At 51.0% G+C, this 15,901-nt stretch overlaps 2 protein-coding genes across 2 annotated transcripts; both read left to right on the top strand.

Moving 5' to 3' along the window:
• The first annotated feature begins 2,751 nt into the window (after window positions 1-2,751).
• Window positions 2,752-7,799, top strand: Art4 (ADP-ribosyltransferase 4 (inactive) (Dombrock blood group)). The gene is made up of 4 exons (XM_090324446.1): window positions 2,752-2,952; window positions 5,361-5,546; window positions 6,060-6,750; window positions 7,705-7,799. Exons 1-4 carry the CDS (start codon window positions 2,752-2,754, stop codon window positions 7,794-7,796), a joined length of 1,170 nt encoding a protein of 389 aa, XP_090180572.1. The 3' UTR covers window positions 7,797-7,799.
• Window positions 7,800-7,813: 14 nt separating this feature from the next.
• Smco3 (single-pass membrane protein with coiled-coil domains 3) lies at window positions 7,814-12,565 on the top strand. The gene is made up of 2 exons (XM_090324551.1): window positions 7,814-8,530; window positions 11,731-12,565. Exon 2 carries the CDS (start codon window positions 11,747-11,749, stop codon window positions 12,422-12,424), a length of 678 nt encoding a protein of 225 aa, XP_090180677.1. The 5' UTR covers window positions 7,814-8,530; window positions 11,731-11,746; the 3' UTR covers window positions 12,425-12,565.
• Window positions 12,566-15,901: the final 3,336 nt, after the last annotated feature.

Raw genomic sequence — 15,901 nt, 5'->3', positions numbered from 1 at the left:
TTCCATCTTCTTCCTTTTTGTAAAAGAATTAACTGCCTCTCAAATGTACACAGGCACACACACACACACACGAAGAGCTTTCCTGATCCTGAGCATGTACTGGCTTCTTCATTGTGTAAACTCATCCTCGTGTTTGAAGCAGAAGTCGTTTTCACTGCCTCCCAGCCAGCTGGCGTGGTCAATCTCATTTCTCACAGGTTTTCTCCACTGTCCGCTAGGCCCCGTCGTTTCTGAAGTAAACATCTGTTCTCATTTCTTATCTTTGCTCCTCTAACTCTGCAGGTCTTTTTTCTCTACCTTCTTCTAAGACTTCTTTTCATCATCATCATCATTATTATTATTATTATTATTATTATTATTATTATTATTACCGGCTTTGGCTTATCTTTCTTTTAATTTGAGCTTTACTGTACATCTCTGGTCTCTGATTGCATTAAATGTGAACATCTCTCTCTTTCTTCCCTCCCTCCTCCCCACCCCCCCCCCCCCGCCACCCTCTTTGGCCAGTCCTGGGTCTTGAACTCAGGGCCTGGGCGCTGTCCCTGAGCTCTTCCATTCAAGGCTGGAGCTCTACCCCTTGAACCACAGCTCCACGTCTGGTTTTCTGGTGGTTCACTGGAGATCAGAGTCTCCTGGACTTTCCTGCCCGGGCTGGATTTGAACCTCCATCCTCAGATCTCAGCCTCCTGAGGAGCCGGGGTGACGGGCGGGGCCAGCACGCCACCCAGTGGCTTTGCATGGTTTTGAGTGAGACGCAGTTGATGGTCTCAAATTCATCCCAGGATTGACCTGGACCCAGTGCTTCTGATACGGAAGCAGAGGCCCCTCACATAGACACAGAGAATACATTGTAAGATCCATGGGTTTTGTGCCTTCTGAGAAACGAACTGCCTGACCTGCCTGAGGGATGGGCTGGGCTGGGAGAAATCCTCCCCCTCCCCCCCCCTCTCTCTCTGAATCTGGGCACTGAAAAGCAAACCAGCAACCAAGAGAGCCAGAAATCAGAGTCATCTGGGGTTGTTAAAACATGAGGTCCAGCTTTGAAAAATGACTGTTCAAGAAATGTGCTCTTGGCTCGCTGCGTTCGCGCAGGAGGTTTTTATGGCCTGCGATTCCTTCCTTTAGGCCAGCACAAGGCAGGCTTCTGTGTCTCTGCCTGCAGCGCCCAAGCTTCAGAAGGTCCCCTCCTTGCACAAACAAAATAGGAAACGAATCCACCTACCCGTCGAGAGGCGTTTTCAAACCTTCTTCTTTACAGGGAGGCTTGGAAAGGCTCCTCAGGGATTATGGTCGTGTCTACTAAAACTATTCCAAGAACATCCTGAACGTTGCCTCTGCCTCGTTCCTGTGAGGGAGTTTGGCCCCGCACACGAGTGCACACTCAAAAGGACATTGTAAAGCTGGGAACGAGGCGCTCGTTCTTTCCTGACTCCGGTGGAGAGCCGGGTTGGGGAAGGGACCACAGGGCACCAGAGGTGGAAAGAGAGCCGCACAGCGGCGTGGATGCAGGAGAGGGTGGGCGTGTGCAACCCCTGCAAGCACGAGGCGGAACTGGGAACCCCCAAAAAAGTAGAATGGATGGGGATCCGGAGTGCCTGGAGTCATTTTCCCACCAGCCATCTTCCTCCAGGCTGTTCTGTGCCCTGAGGACAAACTCTGTCAGCCACCTTGAGACACCCCTCTGTGTTTACATAGAGAAGACAGGGAAAGAGGGGTGGGGGGGGGGTGCGTGTGCGTGCGTTTGTGTGTGTGGAGAGAGAAAGGATAGGTAGGCCGATAGATGGATAGGTAGATAGACAGACAAGCAGGCAGACAGACGGATGTGTAGATGATAGACATGGAAGATAGATAGATAGATAGATAGATAGATAGATAGATAGATAGATAGATGGATGGATGGATGGATGGATGGATGGATGGATGGATGGATGGATGGATAGATAGATAGATAGATAGATAGATAGATAGATAGAAGGACAGACAGACAGATAGACAGATAGGCAGGCAGGCAGAAAGATATGTAGATGATAAACATAGAAGATAGACAGACGGACAGATGACTCTCAGCAGTCCTAGAGAGAGAGAGACGTGTTCCCCACCATCCCTCAGCCTCCAGCTGCAACAAACCAGAACCATCAGACAAAATTCAAGAAGGAAAAGTAAACCCGTGCCTGACACGTTATTTACACACACACACGTGCACACACATACACACACACGTGTGCACACATGCACGCACACACACATGCACGCACACACACATGCACACATATGCACACACACGCACACAGACATACACACACATGCACAGACACGTGCGCGCGCATACACACATGCACACACACGCGTGCGCACACACTTGCACGCACACGCACATATGCACACACACACACACCCCAGCCCCCCTGTTGCACTCAGTGACCTGGAAGATGAACAAGAACCACCCTCCCCCCCATGCCAAACAGAAACAGGCGCCGGGCTGTGGTGGTACCGGCTGCCAGCGGCGGTCAAGTCCGGGCCTGCCTGGGCCCGCTGGCCCTCACCTCCCGCACCCTTCATTCCCTTCCTTTGAAAAGCCAAGCCGGCTCCCTTGCAGAAGCTACAGAAGGAGGGGCCGGACATTCCCGGCACCTGACACCGGCCAGCTCCAGACAGGCCGCCCTTCCTCCAGCCGGGTCCCTGCCTGTCTAGGTCTCCCAGGCCTCCAGGACAGCACAGACCCAGCCGCAGGGGACTCGTACATCTCAACCCATGGGCAAAAGGCCCTCTCGGTGGTGCCAGTGCAAACAGCCGCAGGGCTGGGAGAGGACCACCTCCACCCGGCTTCTGAACAGCGTCCAGAGCCTGTGGTTCCTGGGAGAAGAGCAGCTCAGCAGGAGGAGCCCAGGTGCCCAGCCCTTCACCCCAGCCTGCTCCACCCGGGCCTCCAACTCAGCAGCTCAGCAGGAGGAAGTGGGGGGGGGCAAGGCTCACACCTGTCGTCTCAGCCTCTCAGGAGGCTGAGATGTGAGGATCCCAGGTTCAAAGCCAGCCTGGGCAGGAAAGTCCAGGAGACTCTGATCTCCAGTGAACCACCAGAAAACCAGACGTGGAGCTGTGGCTCAAGGGGTAGAGGGAGGGAAGGAGGGAAAGAGGGAAGGGGGAAGGAGAGAGAAGAGGAGGGAAGGAAGGAAGGAAGGAGGGAGGTAGGGAGGGAGGAGGGAGGAAGTGGTCGGCTCTTGGGGTACCATTTCCATTCAGTCTCATGCACCCCCCTCTGCTCACATGAAGGTCATTTGAAGGACTTTCCCGTCTGAACTTTGCCCTCTCCCCAGCCCAGTAGGGGCCCCTGAGCCGCGTGGTTTCAGGAACCGTGGCTGGAAATTTATGTTTTCCTTGACAGCAAGTATTTTGCCCCAAGACCTGATCTGAAACAGCCTTCAAAGACATTTTTAAAAATAATCATCATCATCGTCAGGGGAAAAACACACAGGACTGATGAAGCCATGAAACCGCACCCCGACTCAGGAAAAAAAAAAGTGCTCCAGCTAGAATACTCGCTGCAGCCCTCACCCAGTAATCTCGTCTCTTCCCTGATGTCTTTGGATTCCCATGTTTACAGCTTACAAGACAGAGTCTGCATTGAGCGTGCAAAGCGCCTCTGTGCAAAATTCACTTGATGTTCCTCCGTAAGAAAACCATCATAATCAAATGATAATAAGAATAAGAAGAGTAATGAGTCAAACGTTGGTACTTAAACCTGTAATCCCGGCTACTCGGGAGCTGAGAAATGAAGAATCACGATTCAACGCCAGCCAGAACGGGGCGGGGGGGGGGGCGGGTTCTTATCTCGACTTACTCAACCAGCCAAAGAAAGGCTGACGTGGAGACGTGGTTCAGATGGTCGAACCCCGGCCTTGAACAACGACAAAAATGCCACAGAGTGGGGATCTCTTCTCCCCTCCCCTCCCCTGCCCTGCCCTCCCCTGCCCTCCCCTGCCCTCCCCTCTCTCCCACCTAAAGGGTCCAGGCAGGCAGAGGCCTGGCCCGGTGTTACTCAAGTGGTCTAAGAGGCTGAGGGATGCGTGAGGGCCAGGATGGTGGGATGGGGACAGGGTCCTCAGGCCGGCTCCCCCTCCCCACCACACGTGAGACCACGCAGGCCGTGTCCGGAAGGACTGAGACCCTCGAGGGCATTACCCCGAGTTGAACTGTCACCCGGGGACCTGGATTGGAGTCGCCAGACTTAGTCATGGGGGCAGAAAATGAGCTTTTTACCAGATTAATCCAGGAAAGTGCACACACACACGCACACACACACACACACACACACACGCACACATACACGCGCGCGCGCGCACACACACACTCACCAGGCATTCTCAGCCCTTACCCCGTGTTTAGTGACACTTCCCCCCCCTCTTTCCCCCTCCCTCCCTCCCTCTCTCCCCCCCTCTCTTTCCACCCTTCCTTTTTCTCCATTCGATCTTCCTTCCTCTCCTTCTCTGTGCCTCTGTCACCCTCTCTGTCTGTCTGTCTGTCTGTCTGTCTGTCTGTCTCTGTCTCCCTCTCTCTCTCTCTGTGTTTCTCTCTGCCTCTGCCGGTCTCTTTCTACCTGTCTCTCTCCCCTCTCCCCCCCTCTCCAGTCTCCTCTTCACTGTCTCTGCTGCTCTCTAGTGGACTTCCTCTAGAAATGGTGGGTTAGGCTGGGACACTGAGACTTACAGATAAGGCTAATGAAGACCAGTAACATGGCTAATTAACGGCCCCCCTTTTTTTTCTGGTTTTTCTTAGTCCTGGGGTTTGAACTCGGGGCCTGGGCGCTGTCCCTGGGCTCTTTTGCTCAAGACTGGCGCTCTACCACTTGAACCATGGCTCCATTTTCTAATGGTTCACTGGAGATCAGAGTCTCCTGGACTTTCCTGCCCCGGCTGGCGTTGAACTTGTGATCCTCAGATCCCAGCCTCCTGAGTGGCTGGGGTTTCAGGCGTGAGCCATCAGCTCCAGGATTCACACACACACTTTTCTCGTAATAATAACACCAGGGCGTGTGTCTGGTGGAAGCAGCTGTCCTGGCCGGGTGTCTGTGCCAGGCACTAAGGTGGCAGTGCCCGCTCTGACGATTAGCGGAGCTGGACGCCTGGGGACACAGATAAGGCCCGGGGGGGGGGGGGCTCAGCACGGCATCTGAGTCTGCCTTCCTGGCAAAGCCAGGTCTGAACTTCGCGTCCTGCCCCTTGGCGAGGCCTCTGGCATTTTCCACACCCAACGCCGACCAGATAAGGGATTGTTTTTCCATAGAAAAATATAAATGAAGATTCAACGGGGAGGCGGGGGAGGAAATCACTCTGGAGATTCGTCCTTTCCTCGTGGCTGCTCAGTCCACAGTCCACACCCTGCCCCGGGCAAGGCAGGGAGAAGAAGATTTCCTTTCCCCAGAGAAGCGGAGACGTCTCTTCAAGATGAAGCTGCCAGGGTGCAGGAGAGCTGGGGACAGCAAGATGCAGACAAGGCACCTGCCCCTCCCCCTCCTGCTGCTGCTCCTGATCCCAGCCGGGAGCACTGAGGTAGGAGCTTCTGGAGGAGTGGGTCTCTGAGAGAGAGAGAGAGAGAGAGAGAGAGAGAGAGAGAGAGAGAGAGAGAGAGAGAGAGAGAGAGAGAGAGAGAGAGAGAGAGAGCGCCAGTCCTGGGTCTTGAACTCAGGGCCTGGGCGCTGTTCCTGAGCTTCTTTCCCTCCAGGCTGGCGCTCTACCATTTGAACCACAGCTCCACGTCTGGTTTTCTGGTGGTTCACTGGAGATCAGAGTCTCACAGACTCGGGGCTGGGAGTTTGGCCTAGTGGTTAAAGTGCTTGCCTAGCATGCAGGAAGACCCGGGTTCGATTCCTCGGTACCACATATATAGAAAAGGCTGGAAGTGGTGCTGTGGCTCAAGTGGTAGAGCTCCAGCCTTGAGTAAAGCTTAGGGACAGCGCCTAGGCCCTGAGTTCAAGTCCTAGGCCACACACGCACACACGCCGAAGACCCAGATTTATTTCTCCGTCCGGTGGCGACGATGTTACTTTCTTTCATCCCTTGTAGATCACAGGCCCGATCGACGTCGACTTGGCCCCCGGCTCCTTCGACGACCAGTACCACGGATGCCACCAGCGCACGGCGGAGGCCTTAGCTCAGGGCGATTATTTCACCCAGGAAGTGGAGGCTCATAAGAATTACTCCCGGCTGTGGCAGCGAGCCCATCTGACCTGGCTGAGCCATGCCAGCCCCCTGCCCCGTGGCCTGACCCCCACGCACGCCGTGGCTCTGTGGCTTTACACCTCGGATGCCACGGTGCGTTCGGATTTCTCCAGGGCCCTGGCCCAGGATGCCGGGTCCCCCCGACAGTACCAGAGTTCCTTCCACTTCAAATTCCTCCACTTCTACCTCACCTCTGCCGTGCAGCTGCTGAGGGCCGGGGACGCCTCGTGTCACCGGGCCCACCATGCCGTGGACTTTGTCCTGGAGGCCAACGTCGGGGCCACCCTCCGATTTGGCCAATTCCTCTCCGCCGCCCCTGTAAGTGGCGAGGCCCGGGGTCCTGTCCCCCACACGCTGCTTACCCTGGTCACCTGCTTGGGGACACCGGTCCACCAGTTCTCGCTCAAGGATCGGGTGCTGATCCCTCCCTACGAGGTGTTTGAAATTGTCAACAGGAGCCACCAGCAGCGGGGAGAGCGGTGGTTCCTGCAGTCCGCCGGGAACCGGAGTGCGTACAACTGCCAGCTGCTGAAAGGTAACGTTGTTTTTGGTTTTGTCAGTCCTGGGGTTTGAACTCAGGGCCTCCGGCGCTGTCCCTGAGCTGCTTTTGCTCAAGGCTGGTGCTCTACCATTTGAGCCACGCCTCCAGCCCAGCTTTTGAGGGATTCATCGGGCGAGTCTCAGGGACTCGCCTGCCCCGGGCTGGCTTTGAACCACCATCCTGAGGAGCTGGGGTGCCAGGCATAACCCCACGGTGCCTGGCTGGGAGAGGGGACTGGTGCGAGCGGAATCACAGGCCTGGGGGTGACCTCTGAACTTGGGGAGCAGGCGCGGGGACTCACATATCAGCCGCTGGCTACAAGGTGACGTGGCAAACAAGGGCCTTTGGTGTCCCAGAAAGATGGGGAGAATTCCGCATACGGGAAACATTTCCACAGCCAAATCCCGCTCCCCGGACCCCACATTCCCGTGCTCCCCCCTGCGCTGGGGCTGGCAGGCGAGGGGAAACCCCAGAAGACCCATAGCTCGTCCCTTCCTAGAGAAGGTGGGGTTCACACAGCAAATCCAAGGAAGGAGGGCGGAAAGGAAGAAAGAGAGAGGGAGGAAGAGAAGGGAGGGAAGAAGGGAGGGAGAGAGGAGGAGGCCAGAAAGAAGAGAGGGAGAGAAGGTAAGAGGAAGGGAAGGAGAGGGGGAAAAAAGGAAAAGGGAGAGAGGGAGAAAATGAGGGAAGGAGGGATGGAAAGAAGGAGGGAGAGGGGGAGGGAGCGAGGGAGGGAGAGAAGGAGGGAAGGAGGGAGGGAAGGAGTTAGCAAATTGTAGTGTATGACCTAAGGAACAAAGGTTTGTACTTCACATGTCTTCAGCGGGAATTATTCGTGTTAAGTAGCGAATCAAAGGGCAGATGAGCTAGTTGATGATTATTATTATTATTAATTATTATTAAATGGGTCCTTAACTGTTTCACGTGACTTGCCCCCGTTTTGTGCAGCTTCCGGCCGCCAGCCTGCCCCTGCCCCTGCGCTGCTGGCTTGGCTCTCCTGCTTCGTGGGCCTGTGGGGCCTCTCGCAAAGCTCAGTGTGAAGGAAATCCTGCAGCTCCCCGGGAGAAGCAGTGGAAAGGAATGTTTAAAGGGGGCCCCACCCCCCCACTGGAGTCCCCACTGCCAGGCGTGGGAAGGACAGAAGTGGATCTTCCTCATCTCCCCCTCTCCCCATCTCCACCCTGGAGGAATTCAACGATGGCGCTGTGGCTCGAGTGGTAGAGCGCCAGTCTTGAGCCCAGAAGCTCAGGGACAGCGCCCAGGCCCTGAGTTCAAGCCCTATGATCGACCAAAAAAAAAAAAAAAGCAAGATTTTTATTTATTTTATTGCCAGTCCTGGGACTTGAACTCGGGGTCTGGGCGTTGAACTTGAGCTTCTCTTACTCAAGGCTGGTACTCTACCACCTGGGCCACAGCTCCATCTCTGGCTTTTTCTCTGTATGTGGTGCCGAGGAATCGAACCCGGGTCTTTGGGCATGCTCTACCATCAGACCACGCTCCCGGCCCCCCAACAGAAGACTTAAACACACGGTGACACTGCCCATATAACCACATCCGTCCTGCTCTGCGAAAAGCAAAGGATTCTGAGCACCAGAGGAGCCAGGCAGGCAGAGAGTATGCAAGCAGCCAAGCAGGCGTGGACTCAGCAGGGACTGGAAAAGCCTGCCATCATCACATTCCACTAGAAGCATCCAGACACATCCAGATTGAGGGGGGGGGGAATGTGCTTCCACAGCTCTCTCTTCTGCTAGACCCAACTCAGAAGGACAACAGGGTAAGGATCTAACTGTAAAACTCTATTCCGGCTTTTCAGTGTAAATGGCTTTGGGGATGCAATTTGCAATGTCAAAAGTGATCATGATGATGATGATAGTAAAACTCGTGTGTGTGTGTGTGTGTGTGTGTGTGTGTGTCTGTGTGTGTGTGTGTGTCTGTGTCTGCGTGTGTGTGTGTGTGTGTGTGTGTGTGTGCAGGCCTCCGGCACAGAGACTTGAAGGCAGGGCCTTGTGCTTTTTCTCTCAGCCCCTCTTCTGTAACGTCTAGTAGCTATGTGTCCTGGGGTTAGGGGTCGGCTGGTTGCCTTCCCCCCTGTGTTGTAGAAAGCTCACTTGGGAGTTGCTTCTTTTACCGAACTTTCAATTCCTCCGGGGAATTGCATTCTGTTGCCTCTCAGAGCAACATTCCCGGTGGCTTCCTCCTGGAACCCCTCTAAGGCCCTCACGTGAGGCCTGGCTTCTTTTTTTTTTTCTCCCCTTCTTCAACATGGTCACAGGAAGGGGGTGGATGTCGTTCGAGAAGTAAACTAAGGGATACTGAGCGTCCAGTTGGAGATAAAGATATGTGGTTGTGCTGTGGCTGCTAGACAAGATCCCATTTAAGAGCCCAGGGGTCTTGGGTGACAAAATGATCTCTTAATTCACGACAGGCGCCGACTAGTAAAACATAATTAGAGTAAAAATTACAGAGCAAATACCATACTAGATTAATAAAGTGTGATATATATGTATGCATATGTATCATCTATTATGCTTATAAATATACTTTATATTTCTAAATATAAGTAGAGAAGCAGGGGCTTGGGAGCGTGGCCTAGTGGTAGAGTGCTTGCCTAGCATGCAGGAAGCCCTGGGTTCGTTTCCTCAGTACCACGTATACAGAAAAGCCAGAAATGGTGCTGTGGCTCAGGTGGTAGAGCTCTAGCCTTGAGAAAGGTCAAGGACAGTGCTCAGGCCCTGAGTTCAAGTCCCAGGACTGCCAAAAAATAGACAAATAGGATAGATAGATGGATAGATGGATGGATGGATAGGTAGATAGATAGATAGATAGATAGATAGATAGATAGATAGATAGATAGATAGATAGATAGATAGATAGATATGTAGGTGGATAGATGGATGGATAGATAGATAGATAGCTGGATAGATAGATGGATGGATGGATAGATAGATAGATAGATAGATAGATAGATAGATAGATAGATATGTAGGTGGATAGATGGATGGATAGATAGATAGATAGCTGGATAGATAGATGGATGGATGGATGGATAGATAGATAGATAGGTAGATATGTAGGTGGATAGATGGATGGATAGATAGATAGATAGATAGATAGATAGATAGATAGATAGATAGATATGTAGGTGGATAGATAGATGGATAGATAGATAGATAGCTGGATAGATAGATGGATGGATGGATAGATAGATAGATAGATAGATAGATAGATAGACATGTAGGTGGATGGATGGATGGATAGATGGATGGATAGATAGGCAGGCTCTCTTTAAATTCTTATCACACTGGTCAAGATAGTTTTGTGTCATTCACAAAACTATCCCGAAATTTCTTCATTGAAATTTCTTCTTTGAGGACAGCGTCCCCCCCTTCCCTCGCTCTCTCCCCATTTTCCCCTCCCGTCCCCACCGATAAGCGGTCGAGTCCACGCTCCACGTCGAGTTCAGCGAGGACCACGGCTGCCTCTGTCCACCTCCGTCCTCCATGTCTGTGCCCCCCTCATCCCCCCAAGACCGAGAAACCAACACACAAGACACAAAGATAACAACAAAGACCCCCCCAAAAAAAAACCAAACCCACCCTCCAGCTCCCATTCCTGGGGGTTGGCGTGGTTTTCTGGGCCCAGAGGCCCTGAGCCTTTGAGTTTCTCCCTGCCAGCCTCCGCCCCGGGTACGAATGTCTACAGAAAATGTACCGTTTATCCCAGCGCGCTGTGACTTTTTAAAACTTACTTAAGGACTGCACACCTCGCAACCATTTCAGCGACAGCATCCTCACGTCGCCCCTTCCAGAGCAGACCAGCCTGGGCTCTGGGCAGGGGTGGACGGTGACCCTCCCCTCCCCTCCCGCCCCTCTCCACCCCCCATTCTCCCAGGCCTGTGTGGAAATCTAGATTGGCCAGGCAGTGCCACGTTGTCACTTGTTTGTGACGCACACAAGGTGGATTGGTCTCAGGGCTAAATTTCTTGCACCCCCTCCCCGAACTGGGGCAACTCCCCCTCTTCGAACTGGGGTGTGCTCTGTCGGAAAATTCACAAGGCTTCTGGGTTTGTTTACTCATGAAAACAGATGCTTGATTAACGATGACGCGTTCTGCCATTGTGAGTTTCCCACCACTTCTGGGCACCTGTGGATCCCGCCTGTCAGCCCAGCTCCGTCCGCAGGAGGCTGAGATCTGAGGATCACGGTTCAAAGCCAGCCCTGGGCACCAAAGTCTATGAGACTTTTATCTCCAATGAACCACCAGGAGAGCAGAAAACAGGAAGGTTAGGGACAGGGTCCAGGCTCTGAGGTCAAAGTTCTGTGCAAGAACAGATTTGCACGTGAGCACGTGCACACACACACACACACACACACACACACACACACCAGCAAAAAGAAAAACAGGGCTAAGGGCCAATCTCAAGTGGTCAAGTGTAAGAGTGAAGCCCTGGGTTCAAATCCCACAATGGTGAGGGGGGGCGGAATTTCCACCCCCACCCCACGAAACAATCCGATGTCTTGAGTTGAATCCGCGGGTTATATTCTGTCATCCACGTCTTTTACAGATTGACTCCAGGTTTCATTTTTTTTTAAGCTAATTGCTTATCAATACTTTGTTTATTGAGAAATCTTTCTCACAGCCCATTGCAGCTGGCTTACCCATCAATAATATTCCCAGTGAGATGACACACAGCGCAGACACTGTTGAGAACTTTTTTTTTTTCCTGGTCCTGGGTCTTGAACTCAGGGCCTGGGCACTGTCCCTGAGTTCTTCAGGTCAAGGTTAGCGCTCTACCACGTGAACCACAGCTCCACGTCTGGTTTTCTGCTGGTTCACTGGAGATCGGAGTCTCACAGACTTTCTTGTCCCCGGCTGGCTTTGAACCTGTGATCCTCAGATCTCAGCAGGCCAGAGCCACCAGAGCCCTGGCTTGTTGGGGACTTTGTCACGGAGGTGTCCTGTCCTCTTTTTCAGAGCTCGTGCTGGCCACATGGCACAGAGTGACTTCCTGTACCCAGAAAACCCCAGGAGGCGACAAGAAGTGGGCCGTCTGCATCAGCAGCTTCTTGGCTGCCTGCTGGACAGCGTCCAGGCCACCAACGAACTGACCGGGGTCCTGAACGAGCACTTGGGGTGCAGGCTGGACCTCGTCGAGATGAAAAGAGACGGGACCATCCGGGAAAACTGCGACACCATCATCCGAGCCGTGCGAGAAATCCAGAAGGAGCTGCAGAAGGTGGACGAGGCCCTGAAGAGCCGGCTGGAGCCCACTCTGTACAGGAGGCTGCGGGACGTGAAGGAGAAGGAGACGGAGAAGGTCGCCATCGTGCAGAAGGTCATCTCGGCCATCCTGGGCGAGGCCACGGCCGTGGCCAGCGCCGTGGCCGTGAGACTGGTGGGCTCCAGCCCCACCACAGGCCTTCTTCACCAGCTGGTGACTGTGTTGGGTCACATTGGTGCCTCTCTCCTGGGCAGCATCGGGGTGGCCGTCCTGGGGTTGGGGATGGAGCTGGTCTGCCATGCCATCCTGGGAGCGGTGGAGAGAAGCCAGCTCCAGGCCGCCATCCACAGTTACGAGGCCCACCTGGTGGAGTTCAGATCGGCCTCGGAAAAATACCACCTGGCCATCAGGGAGGTCACCGACGTGGTGAGACGCCACAAGGAATGAGAGGACTGTCTTGGTGTCTTTCCTTAGCTCCATTTGCCGGGCAGGGCCTTCTGGAGTTTGAATCCACCATGAATGCCTGAATCTGTTCATGCTCAATCTACAGAGGTGAAATAGTATTTCTGGGGATTTGGGAGGACCCAGTTCCAGGTTAGGGGGGGAGGTAGGTAGGGGTGGGGGAGCTTAGCTTTTTCCTTGACTAATTTCCCCAGTGAAAATCTACATTTAAGTAAAATATGGATATCTAGGGGTGGGAGTTTGGCCTAGTGGTAGAGTGTTTGTCAAGCATGCACAAAGACCTGGGTTCGATTTCTCGGTACCACATACACAGGGGGGAAAAATGTAGATATGAGTCTCTGATGTTATTTTTTAACCATCTGCTTCAGGCGTCGTGCAGTACCAAGAAGAGATGTTTAGTAACATCTGGCTAGATCCAAACCTGAGGTCTTCGAATAGAAGCAGTAATGCTACTATTTTAGATTTTAACAGTACTGTCGGGCCGGGAATATGGCCTAGGTGTAGAGCGCTTGCCTAGCATGCAGGAAGCCCTGGGTTCGATTCCTGGGTACCACATACACAGAAAAGGCCTGAAGTGGCGCTGTGGCTCCAGTGGTAGAGTGCTAGCCTTGAGCAAAAGAAGCTCGGGGACAATGCCCAGGTCCTGAGTTCAAGACCCGGGAGTGGATGAAAGAAAAGAATAAGAAAACAATAATGCCATGTCACTATTACTCTCTGCTGCTATTACAGTTATTATTATTATTATTTAAGTATATTGTTGATCAACCGATTAAATGCTAACTCCAGAGATTAAAAAGTGTTCTAATGATTTGCTTTGGTAATAAAAGGGGACTCACGCCAGGCACCAGTGCTTTATGACTTATAATTCCTCCTGGCAACACCGGAGGCTGAGAGCTGAAGATCTTAGTTCAAAGCCAACCCCAGGCAGGGAAGCTCCTAAGATTCTGATCTCCAATAAACTATTCAGGAAAAACAAACAGAAAAGCTGGAAGCAGAGCTGTTGAGCCCTAGCCTTGAGCACAAAGAGGTTCCGGGACAGCGTCCAGGCCCCGAGTTCAAGACCCAGGATTGGCGGCAAAGAAATACATAAAAATAAATGCATTTGAAGGGGAGACAACAGCATTTGTGAACTTGTCGTGACCTCGTGTCATCTGGGTGGGTTTTATTTTAAGCTAAAACAAGAAGGATTTAAAAAAATGAAGTTGGGTGGGGGTTAAATGCAATGCATTCAGCACGCATGGGCGGTGGCAGAAGTCACACCCTCGTTTAACATGGTGTTAAATGATAGGTTTTCTGTTATTATGAAGTTGCATAGTTCATTTTTTTCTGGGGAACATGAAGGAAAAAAAAATAGCACACGCCAGCTAGGCCCACATGAGAATACAGAAGAAAAAAATGTGGTAATCTCTTCAGACTCTGTCTTGTAAAAGACAGTCGCGAATGATCGAATGATTGATTAGGTGGTGAGTTTTTCTGAGGCAAAATAAAGCAATCAGACTTGAAGCAATCAGACTTCACTCTCCATACAGGCAGCCTAGAGGAAGTGGGCTCTGTGGTATTTATCAGTAGGCGGTGTTTTTCATTACTTCCTTGATGGTAGAAAAGGGCCATTAATGCTTTACAAAACTCCTCTATGCTTTGCACGCCATTTCGCCATTTGGCAGCCTCAAGTCTCTCTTGTGCAACTCTTAACTCCTCCGCACATTCCTTTAGGAATCAGAATGCCCCGACATGGTTTTTTGTTTTTGTTTTTTTAAAGAAAAAACAAAAAGCTGGTAGGTGATCGTTAAAGGAAAACTACTTTTTTTCCCCCTTTTTGTGGGGCAGTACTGGGGTTTCAATGTAGGCCCTTGTGCTAACCTTTAGGCTGGTTCTCTACCACTTGAACCACGCCTCCAGCCTTGCTTTTGCGGGTTCTCTTGAGGTAGGATTCATGTGTGTGTGTTTTGTTGTTTAGAGTTTTCTGTCTGGTCTGCCCTGGGCCTTGAGCAGAGAGCCTCGGGTCTCAGCCTCCTGATTAACCACGATAGCAGCCAGATGAAAGACTGATCCCCCCCCCCCCAAAAAAAATACTCTCTCCATTTCCTTTCCCCTCCTGTCACTGCTTTTATAGATTTGTTGGGAAGCAGTGTGTTTCGGCTTCCTTTCAATCCTTGTTTTCCTTTCTGTTAAGCTGGTTTCTAACTCCGGACTCTCAGATCTTGTTCCCGACACTCAAATTCAACCAGACATCCACGCACGAATTTACTAAGATATCGGGCCTTGGTGTGCTGTAATCCCAGCACTCAGGAATCAAGAAGCCATGCCAGGCAACATGGTGGGGTGGGGGAGCAGAACACAACATGAGGAAATGAAAACAAGGGGCTGGGATGTAGTTCAGTGGCAAAAACGCTTACCTAACAATTGCAATGGCCTGGATTCGATCCCCAGTACCAACCAAGAAAAAGAAAAGAAAAAGAAAAATTCATAAAGCAAAGATCAGTGGTAGAATGGATCTGACACCGTTCGGGGCACATTAAAATAATTCTGCAAAAACGTAACCTGCATCTCCACTGCTATTTTGAAATATCTAGTAGCCAGGACTCAGCCGGTGCTCGTTTTTTCTAGAGGGAAGACTCAGGTGAGGACGAGAAACAGCCACGCCTTTGCCCTCAAGGTCAGTTTTTGTTGTTATTTTACTTTTATTTATTTTTTTAAGGAAAACAATTCCATTACAGACCCACACCCATCATCCCAGCTGCTCAAAGCCGGCCAGGGGCAGGAAAATCCCCGAGACTCTTTATCTCCAATGAATCAGCAAAAACCTGGGGTGGAGCTGTGGCTCAGGTGGTAGAGCACCTGCATGGAGAGATAAAGGCTTAGTGACAGCACCCAAGGGCCTTGAGTTCAAACTCTAGGGCCGGCACACACACACACACACACACACACACACACACACACACACACAAAGGGAAAATAAGAAATAAATAAATAAATGAATGAATAAATAAATAGATGAATGAATGAATGAATAGATGAGTGAATAAATAGATGAATGAATGAATAAATAAATGAATAGATGGGTGGATGAATAAATAAATAAATAGATGAATGAATGAATAGATGAGTAAATAAATAAATAGATGAATGAATGAATAAATAAATGAATAGATGGGTGGATGAATAAATAAATAAATAGATGAATGAATGAATAGATGAGTAAATAAATAAATAGATGAATAAATGAATGAATAAATAAATGAATAGATGGGTGGATGAATAAATAAATAGATGAATGAATAAATAGATGAATGAATAAATAAATAGATGAGTGTATAGATGAATAAATAAATAGATGAATGAATAAATAGATGAATGAATGAATAAATAGATGAATGAATAAATGAATAAATAGATGAGTGAACAGATGAATAAATAGATGAATGAATGAATAAACCAATAAATAGATGGATGAATGAATGA

This window comes from Megascapheus bottae, chromosome 35 (genome assembly GCF_031878675.1).
Source record: "Megascapheus bottae isolate mThoBot1 chromosome 35, mThoBot2.hap1, whole genome shotgun sequence".
Lineage (NCBI taxonomy): Eukaryota > Metazoa > Chordata > Mammalia > Rodentia > Geomyidae > Megascapheus > Megascapheus bottae.
The sequence above is the reverse complement of the archived record's forward strand: the minus strand, read 5'-3'. Positions and strand labels throughout refer to the sequence as shown.